This window comes from Pezoporus flaviventris, unplaced genomic scaffold (genome assembly GCF_033815535.1).
Source record: "Pezoporus flaviventris isolate CSIRO_AGI_PZ_B2104156 unplaced genomic scaffold, CSIRO_AGI_Pfla_v1 ptg000083l, whole genome shotgun sequence".
In the NCBI taxonomy this organism is placed as follows: domain Eukaryota; kingdom Metazoa; phylum Chordata; class Aves; order Psittaciformes; family Psittacidae; genus Pezoporus; species Pezoporus flaviventris.
In genome coordinates this window covers 12,043,466-12,053,691 of record NW_026892631.1, presented here as the reverse complement: position 1 = coordinate 12,053,691, position 10,226 = coordinate 12,043,466, and the positions used below count along the sequence as shown (strand labels likewise).

Genomic DNA, 10,226 nt, shown 5'->3' with positions numbered 1-10,226 from the left:
AGCATAAAGAACTGAGTGAACTGACTTGGGGTAAATATGATATAACGGGGACCTTCCCTATGGAGGAAGAAAATCCATTACAATGGGCATATACCCATGGATTAATTCTTCAGCTGGGCTGTGTTTGTATTTCCACAAATCCTTTTAAGCAAGAGCTCTTAAGGAAGCCAACTGTCATGGTCTAAGAGTGAGGGCACCTTTGCAGGCCCATGGTTAAAAGCTGGCGACTGAGCAATCAGATTGCAGGTTCAATCTGTGAGAAGAGGGGAGAGTGAACCTGCAAAAGCTGCACGGGGATGTGGGCTCTCCATGTATTCAGAAATGATCTGAATAAAGGGTCATGCTAGTTGGCTGATATAAAACTATTTAGGATGCTCAGAATGAAAACTTAAAAGTAATGCATAAGGGAAAACTTACTCTAGCTATGTGTACACCATGGTGAACTCTAAATCAAATACTGCTTGGTCACAGAACGTAGCTGTCTGAAGGCATCAGCTCAGTGTTAGAAACAGTCAGAGACAAACGATTTCAGGAGTCAGGGAGAGAACAGGATAGAAAACACTTCTGCTGCTATGTATGGGTCCATACTTCATCTTGACAGTTGTCTGCATGAGGGAAAAGCTAGGAGGAGGATAGAGGGGAAGAGTACTCAGACTTATGAAACAACTTCCACATGAGATCAAACAGACTCACTTCAGCTTGGAAGAAGGATGGAGAGGTGTACGATAAGATACACATATGTTAAATGGTAAATTTTGTGGAAACGGGGAAATGACAGCTCTTTACAAGAACAAGGAAACAGATCAAGTTATTAACAAATGAGAGTACTTTTTTTGAGCACTATTAAATTATGAAGCGCCTTTGCCACAGGTCTTGGGGGAAGCAAAAAAGAGCAAAAAAGATAGGAAGAACAAACAGCAAATTCATGAAAGGGCAGGCTCAGGGTGTTCTCTAGCAGTAGGTAATTGCTTTCTGAGGGACACCAGTAGCATTGATCGTTGAGAGGATAAAGCATGGAAGTACAAATGTATTTTCCTTATTCTTTCTTTAAACTTCTGCATCTGGATGTTGTCAGAGGCAGAATCTTATATTGGATGGAGCTTCATTCTGACACAGTACAGCCATACTTAAATGTTTGAAATATTGAGGGATTGTTCATGCCCTCCAAGATTCCCTCTAGTCCTGGACACTGGGATTGAACCCGCTTTTTCCCTTGATACAACCCGTGGATCTATTCTCAAATATAGTTGAAACTAAAGTTCTCAAAGATGCTGAGTTTCTGCAACAGATTTGCATGATGCAGGCCAGTCTCTCATTGTACATGTCTCCAGTATCTCAAATATGAGAGCTGGGGCTCTGGTTATTGTCCTGAGTAAAGCATCATCTAGAAACACTGACTGAACAAGCACAAATTTTAAACGACATTTTAAATGGCAGCCAGCAACAAGTGTCCCAAATTTCTATCGAGTACAGTAAAAGGTATATAAATTTGCAAATGGCTCATGCCTGAAACACAAGTGGGGATAACCCCCAAATATATGGAAGTTGCTGACAGTTACTAAGGGTAACTGTAGTGTGACTCATGAGACAGGCTGAGGTGGACATGGGGAGCAGTAGTGGCTTTCTTCTACCGTGCTGACCTCTGTGTGCACTGGTACCCTTGTCCTGCTTGGGCCAGGCATGCCACCTCCTTGCAGCATGAGTGCTGCCAGCTGCCCTATGCCCAAGCATATCTCACGTGCTGCTCTGAGCTGGCTCTGCGTTTTCTCTTGGCAAAGAAAGATGTACAAGCAGAAGTATGCAGCAAGACAAAATGTTCCAGAAGTAGCTCCTGGGTACTAAAGGGCAGCTATTCCAAGCACAGCAAGACTTGTTATGAGACTTGCTGGATGCTGATGGCTGCAGTGTGGCATAGGTAGGGACACAGCTGTGAGCATGCTTTGAAGTTCAGCTGAGGATCCAGACCCAGACTTCATGGTTACCTTTGTGGAGATTTTTAGGATAAACCAAAATATATGTGTATAAATCCAAGTGTGTACTCAAGGAAAGAGAATAAGATTTGCTGAAATAGCCTGTGGAGCCAGAAGTCAGGTCTGTAGCCATTTCATCTGTCAAGACTCTCGGATAAGAAACTACAGATGTTTCTGTACCGCTACAGCACTCACAACAGTGTGATGTTACTGCCTGAATGTGGAAGATGAAGATTAATGTGAATTGCTCTTTCTAAGGAGTTCCACCTTGTACATGTCCAAATGTCTTTAAATTTGGACAGGATAAGACTACAGTGATATATGGAATGTACTGAAGAGGAAAACTGGTAGAAAAGGCCTGTGGAGGATGAGGTTGGTTGAGGAGATGCAGAAGCAATCCATCACTTGTGTGTATGACTTCACTGTATTCCACTGATTTCAACAGATCTCACCTGCTTATAATAACTAAAAGCTTATTCTAGTATAACAAAACTAAGAAAATACCTTTGTTGGGATGAGTCTCACCTCTGGAAAGTAGGGCAGAGGAGCAAGGTTGCTCTTTTCAAGATTCTGTGGTTTTGGGTATATTAAATCTTCTGAGCTGCTTTTTTAAAGGGATGGTGGGGGGAAGGCAAGGCAGCACAGCTAATTCTTTTAATGTTTTTAAGGTAATGCTGATCATCTGGAAGAATGGGGGAAACTAAAGGTAAGGTATGAGTACGGTTCTTTTTTTCCTTTATTCAGTACCTGTCATCACCTCTCCAGCTGTTGCTTCCTCTGAGGCAGGCAGAAGAATCAAAAGTACAGCTTGGTGCTCTAAACTGTTTGATTCTGCAAAGAATAAATGCAAAGCAAATGACTCAGCAATGTGATACTGCAGCTCCAAAATTACAGTACCTGATCAGGAAATCAGTGTTTCTCAGAGCAACATTTGGTATTAGGTTGTATATCCTGTATGTAGGTAGTTTGTGGTTAGCACTTGTTCCTAGATACTCTGTTGTCCTTTTAGAAACATAAGATTAAACTCTTCTGTGTGCTAAAATGGTGCAAAGTGTGTGTGCCATTAAATTCCTTCAACTGGGGACTAAAGGGATGTGTGGGGACCGTGGTGGTCCTTATTGCAATGTAGATTTTGCCATTACATAGTAGTGATGGTCACCTAGCCAAGTATGGTCTAGTGACAAGGGAAGCCCTAGCCAAGCCACCTCAGGGAGGCTGACTTTCATCTGTCTTTAAAGTACTAGATGTTGAGCCATATCTGTAGTCACATAGATGTCATTCACCTGGATTTGTGCAAGGCATTTGACACTGTCCCGCACAGCATCCTTGTCTCTATAACTGGAGAGGCATGGATTAAACAGATGAACCACTTGGTGGATAAGGGATTGATATTGGGACTGCTGCTGTTCAACATTTTTGTCAGTGACACGGGCAGTTGGATTTATGCACCTTGGAGACAGGCTGAGAGAGCTGGGGTTGTTCAGCCTGGAGGAGAGAAGGCTCTGGGGAGACCTTAGAGCTGCTTCCAGTGGCTTAAAGGGGCCTACAAGAAATCTGGAGAGGGACTTTTTACAAGGGCTTGTATGGATAGGACAAGGGACAAGCGCTTTAAACTGACAGAGGGGAGATTTAGATAAGGTATTAGGAAGAAATTCTTTACTGTGAGGTTGGGGAGACACTGGAATAGGTAGCCCAGAGAAGCTGTGGCTGCCCCATCCCTGGCATTGTTCAAGGCCAGGCCAGATGGGGCTTTAAGTAACGTGCTCTACTGGAAGGTGTCTCTGCCCGTGACAAGGGGTTGAAACAGGATGATCTTTAAGGTCTCTTTTAACCCAAACCATTCCATGTTTTATGTTCCTAGTTGTCCTGAGATGTCTCTCATGCTGGATGAAAAACATCACTCATATTTTTGTCCCAAAAGCAACTATCTTCCCCCACTTCTTTAGTGTTTCCATGATCATCTGGAAATTTTGCCAGTTGTCAAGGAGCAAGAATTGGATCATTCTGCCTTTCCTGTTGCATACTGGAGATGAGGCTTTTTGTTGTCTCCTTTGGGCGTCCCTTGGCACATGAAAATGCATGCAGCAGCTGTCCTTATGACATCTTTCAGATTAAGCACTCAGTATTTCCAGTAATGGATGCAGCAGGTTATGTTCAGCTCATTTAATCATTTGCTTAGGCCAAATTCTTTGTTAACCAGTAAAAAAACTGTGGGTTTTTTGGTTGGTTGGGTTTTGTTCTTTAAAACCGTAGTTATGTGAGTAAGAGCTTGGTAGTGTGTAAAAAAATGGAGCCCATGGGACCCTTTCTGTTAGATCTAAACAATCAACCCTATTTCTTTGTTTATGCCAAAGGCTATAAGAAACTTCCAGCTTTCATGTGAGCAGGTGATGTTTCCCGAGACCCCTGCATCTTCAGGTTTGTGTTTGATGTTATCCTTGTAGAGGCTTTCCCTCCCAGAATCATTTGAGAATGGACTGGGGGAGAAATCAGCTGTTTGAGGGGATGCATATATGTGGGATGTGAGGTATAAGTGGAGGTAGATTCTACAATTTCCATAGTTATTGTTCTAATCATAATTGCTTTTCTATCTTAGTTTCTTCAGCTACTAACTGCGGATGCTACTATTACTTCAGTTATTCACAGCAGTGTTCTGTGGCCTCTCCTTGCTTGGTGGTTGAGCATTTCAGTGCACCTAAGTACCCAAAGTATTTATTGAACACCTGAGTAAAGTTTCTCATCCTCTGACCGATTTAAAACTGCCAGTTTTGACAATCAGTATAGACTAAAGTTTTAATCAGTTTTGTTGCTTTAATATACTGGTGAATGTGATTTTCTATTAAGATTACAGCTCTTTTTTAACCTGATGTCTTTCATTTTCTACAGTTCATACTCTGAGGCCAGCTGACATTAAAACAGTCACTGCAATAGGAAGTTTGCAAAGAGTAAGTACAAGCAGGAAGTGTGCTAAACATGACCCATTTCCTCCCCTGTGATGGTGAAGAGAGCTGATGATGTAGTTTGGGGTCACAGTTAGGGCATTCAGGACTTGAATCTTTCCACAAACATCAAAGGCTTCTGGTGAAAAATGACTGGAAATACGTGCTGTTCAGTGTTCCAGTATAACCTGAGACTAAAAGCAGCCAGCTGACTTCGTGCAGGAGGAAATGTGATCACAGTGCTCTTGCAGAGAACCATAATATTTGATTAGAGTGATTGGGTTTTCCTAACGATGAGCATATCGGATCAATTGACTGGAAGAAGAAGCTGAGAAAATTCAAACTGGAATAATTTTGCTGATCACCAGTAGAACAAATTATTAAGAATTGCAGTAGATTTTCCACCCTGTTGAAATGCTTTCCATAGAAACTGGTTTCCTACCTAGAAGGCAGAAGGTCTATAAGAACCACAAAGATGTATTTCTGATGTATGAATCAGTGGGTAAAGTTCTCCTGCCTGTTCTATTACAGTGAGATTTGGTTGATCTTTACTTATCTTACTAGTTGGAAATGAATATCAGAAACAGATCTGAGGCCCAGTTAAAAGCCTCTAACCACAGCTCTCAGTCTTTAAAGAAGTATAGAAATGCACAATGGACAAAAATTTGTAGCCATTGCAAGTCTACAGCTGCAAAGAAGTGGGGGAGATTCTGCCTTATCACAAAACAACTTTCAGATTTGAGGTGGTATTCATCAAGACCTCATACTTTTCCTTGGGATAAAAGATTCCTATTAGAAATTCAGCACTCCTGAACTCCTTGTGAGTACCTCTCTCTTTGAAAGGAAATAATTGTCTTAACTGCAGAGGCGCAGATGTGTGGTCCTTTAGAGCAAGGGTTTGGTCTTTTTTCGCACTACTGTCTTTATTGGTTGTGGATGGTGCCATAGAAAAACAAAGAAATGATCTTTTTTTAAGGAACGTCTGCTTTCCTAGAGCAAACATTTCTGCCACTGTCTTCTCCACAGACCATCTGGAATCAATGATGTTCCTCTGTTACGTTCAGGGGTTTTTAAATAGACACCATATTGGCTGAGTACCATCCGTGTAAATTAGCTAAATGAGTTCTGGTAATGTCCCTTGTTGAAAAGGAGTAGATCCTGAGAAATTTAGTTTAGAGCAGCATTTCATTTGACTGAATTTGTGTTCAGCTAGGCAAATTTAATTTTAAGCCATGTGTAATACATTCATTAATGCAAGTAGTAACTAAGAAAGGATTACCAGGCTATGAAAATACACTGTACTAAGGAAGCTCTGGAAAATAAGTGTGTGAGTAACTACAACACGATGGAGAAGATTATGTAGTAAAAGATGCAACCTATACAGAAGTGGGTTACGGTAGGGGTATGTATACATGTAGGGTACGTAGAGTTAGTTTGCCCTTTTGCTTAATGCTATTCTTCTTGCTTGTTTGTTCACAGACTCCAGGTTCTGATGTACATCATGAGGATTTACTTCAAAGGTAACAATCATTTGTTAGCGTTGACAAATGTCATGATACTAATTTTACAGTATCACAGTGCAAGAATTATGCCCAAGCAAAATTATTATTGTTTTCTAGAGAGGAGGAGAAAGACTATGTAAGATATAAAGCATTTTAGGATGCCGGATCTTTCTCAATCCTTGGATAACAGAAATCCTTTCTAGTTTGCAAGATATAGAACTACCTTAGGGTTGCAATAACTTTGATTAAGAATCATTGCTGCATGATGAATCCTAAGTAGTAAATATCATCATTCACTAGTCAGAGACCAGGAGGCAAGGATTTATTATAGCAAAGAAAGCACCTAGGAGTCCTGACACCCTGTCCTCTGCTTGAATTATTCCCAGTGCTTCATGGACAAGCTTTACCCCATTTTCATTTTTCATGTCCCCTTAGAAGATCTAGATCAACGAGTGAATATACAGCTAAACCTTGTAGATGCAAGGCTGTGTATCTCTTGTGGGTCACAGCATTCCAGATGAGGATTTGGCCCTGCACAGATGAACTTTAAAAGACTATTTTTCTCAAACAGTTGCATAAACATCTGTGCCCACTTGTATGTGGGTGCCCACAGAGAGGTCCCTGCATTACTTGTGCCTATGCATAAGCACAATTATTGCAACATGCCTAGTGTAGAGACACAAAATTTGGGCTCGAATGCTGTGTTCTTACTCAGCAGTAGCTGATGACATGATAGTTTTGGGGAAAGAGAGTCCCCATTCTTAATTTCAGCAGCTGCAGTGAGCACTCATTCTGAGCTGTAGCGTAGCTAATAAGAAATAGAGGCTGTGCTGTAATGTGACTTTTTTCTTTGAGAAATGGAATAACAGCAACTTCCTGTTTTCTCTTCCTTTTCTATAGCACAGGAAAGAGCTTCCTCGAAGTGAGCGTGGAAACTTTAGCAGGTGCGTCTTGCTGCCACACCAAAAACGGAGCCAATTGATTGAACAGCTCACTGACAGGGGTGTAAGGGAAGTCTAAGGGACAGTGTGCTTGGGGTACATGAGTATAGTCAGGCTGGGTTACCTGTGCTGGCTTTAAAGAGGCTCTCTGGGTACAAAAATAGCAGTGAAGAAGGGGTGCTGCTGCATGCTGCAGGAATCTTACATGACCAACAGGGATTTTTTGGGCTGCTGCTACCCATGCCACAGTTTCTGCTGGTGTGTGCTTGCTGCCCGTGCTAGTCCAGAGAAATCTTGTGTGGGTTTGCCTGTCCAGTACTCTTCCTGCTGTCCTGTGTTCAGGATTTACACTGGGGCTGCCATAGATGCACCACATAAACGAATTATTCATCATTCAGCTGGTTCCAGCTGGCTCTGAAGGCAGCCTGGACTTGCTTGAAGGGTGTTGCAAGTAAAACCTTCAGGTCCACTGAAATGTTGAGCTGCAAGAGCTCAAGGATTTGACTCTCAAAACCTGCTTCTCGGTGTCTTCACATCACCTCCATTTCCCTTTGAAAGGGATTAAAAACCTGGCAGCTCAGCACTGCAGGAGGCTCTCTCCAGGTAGACCTTTCCAGTACCTTTCTATCTAGAGCTGCCTGTATTTAAATCCACCTAAACCACTTGCAGCTGACATGAGAGATGGGGGATGGAGGTTTCTGACTGACCTGAGTCTGAAGGCAAAATCAGGCACCAAACCTCCACTTCAGAAGGTGAGGAGCAAAACCAGCAAGAAGAGTTGCAGAGGGGCTTTAATGCCTACCAAGATATCCTGAGACTTTATATTTTCTGGCTGCTTTAGTTCTGTGGTGTTTATAGTGAAATGGCAGAGTAACAGTCCCTTGTGTGCAGAAATCACCTAACCTGTGTATGTCTTTCAGCTCTCATTAGCAGTTTTAATCCCTCGGTCCTACACCAGTCTCCTCTGCTTGGCACAAAGGGAGCGACACCAGACAGTCAAGCCATGTGAGTCTGAGGGTATTTCACTGGGCAGTTGATTTGCAGCTGGCAAAGGGTAGGATGGAAGCCTTTTACACTGCAGCAGTTCACTGGACACCCAATATATTCAGTGGTGGCAGAGGCTGCACTGACACTCCAGAGGCAGACCCTCCCACTGTGGCTCAATTGTCACCTCTCGGAGGTAAAAGGGACAAAGCCCACTGTGCAATTTGGGGTCTGGATCATCTAACCTAAAGGCCTCCATCTTTATATCTGGAAAACAATTTTTTTTGGATCAAATAGAATTAGAGATGTGCCTACCAAGCCGTGCCTGCTGTTTTCATCTAAGAGCGCATGTCTGAAAGTGAGATGCCTGAATATGAGCTAATCACTCCAGGCTCTCTGTGTAGCACAGACAAGTGCCTAATCTTAACACATTTAGGAGAGAAAAGATTAGTCCCACCTGAAGTCTCAAATGTTGCTTGATTTAATGGTAAAAATCAGCCAAAGCTTTACATTTAGCGATGCTTTCATAGTTTCTCTTTTCCTTTCTGCTTTTCAGAGACCTCCTGCATCAAGCTGAAGAAATAGTGAAGCTCATGAAAGAGAATCAGGTTTGTTTAAAGCACAGGACAATTCAGAGAGTTTGGTGTTGAAGCAGGAATAAAGGGAGAAATGTGATTAAATACTCTGACAGCACTCAGAAGTCTCTTCAAAAGAGAAAATGCCATTTCTTGAGGTTAATGGACTTTGGTCTTTCTATTGTAAATAAGAATCAGTTCTGTACCTTTCAATTAAAGAGTTTTGTTCTCAAAAGTGTCCCACCTGGTTTACGATTATCAGTGGCTGAAGAGCTTGGTAGGGGAGCCAATGCGTTTGCTTTCTTTTGATTAAGGATGCGAGACCTCTGCTAGCTACACTCTCTAATGGTGCCAGCGTTTCTGAGAAGTCAACACCCAAAGCCAATTCTCAGTATTTGTCTCTTCAGTTTCCTCTTGATCATTTAGGGTCATATTTTCAAGAAAGACAGAAAAGACCTAGATATGCTTTGGCTGGTGTCAGTGGTTGACGCTGGTGAGACCTTGAATTATTACTCATGGCTGAGTGCTTTGTAAATCCCATCCTGCAGTTTTATGCATTCTTTTTTCTTTTATTCTTAACCCTGAAGCACTTTATTCTGTAAAATGGCCTTGACATAATGGGAAAATGTAATTGGCAAGGCGATTCTGCTGTTGCCTCCTTGCTCTACAGGAGCCCATTGGACTGTTTGTACATGGACTTGGCATACATTTGGGGAACTGAGTAGTGTGAACCCACGCTCTTTAGGATTGGCAAGAACTGCCTAATAAACAGCTGAGCAGGGCTCTGGCGCTCAGATTCTTGCTCCAGTCTTCATCTTACTAGTGTGACCCAGTCTCAGCACTTTGGGCATGTTAACAAGCTGTGACACTGATGGAAAGAAGCAGCATGAAGCTCTGTGCTAAGTTGTGTATGCTGAACTTCTCAAATAGACTCCCTGATGGCAGAAGGAATTTCTGGCTCTATCCTGACATTTTTATAGCTGACAGCTTTAATTGCAGTATTTGCTGTCTCCTCTAGGGAAGAGCTGGATGGCTTGTCAAATGGAAGGGATCAGGACCACCAGGGTTGGGCCATGGACTACTGCTTGGTCATGTTGATTTAAAGCCGTAACAAATCTTCTGTGAGAAAGGAAAACACCAAACATGTCTCTTATTGTCCTATTCCTTCAATTTTATTTTTTCCTCCCAGATGATGGACTTCCAAAATGACTGGAAACTGATCACAGTTTTTTTTAGTGCTGAATGTTCTTCCTGTGCCTCCACACAACTGGTAAGCTTTTAACAGGGTGGTTTAGCAGTCAAGGGAGGTGATTGA

The 10,226-nt window shown here is 42.3% G+C and overlaps 1 protein-coding gene across 1 annotated transcript in view; it reads left to right on the top strand.

Annotated features, from left to right (window-relative positions):
- Window positions 1-4,315: 4,315 nt before the first annotated feature.
- The window catches only part of PLB1 (phospholipase B1), a 74,699-nt gene continuing 68,788 nt past the window's right edge, over window positions 4,316-10,226 (top strand). The window contains exons 1-7 of the mRNA XM_061475602.1: window positions 4,316-4,388; window positions 4,857-4,915; window positions 6,389-6,429; window positions 7,312-7,355; window positions 8,273-8,357; window positions 8,893-8,944; window positions 10,101-10,181. Coding sequence (XP_061331586.1) covers window positions 4,316-4,388; window positions 4,857-4,915; window positions 6,389-6,429; window positions 7,312-7,355; window positions 8,273-8,357; window positions 8,893-8,944; window positions 10,101-10,181 — 435 coding nt within the window. The remainder of the gene's footprint in view (window positions 4,389-4,856; window positions 4,916-6,388; window positions 6,430-7,311; window positions 7,356-8,272; window positions 8,358-8,892; window positions 8,945-10,100; window positions 10,182-10,226) is intronic.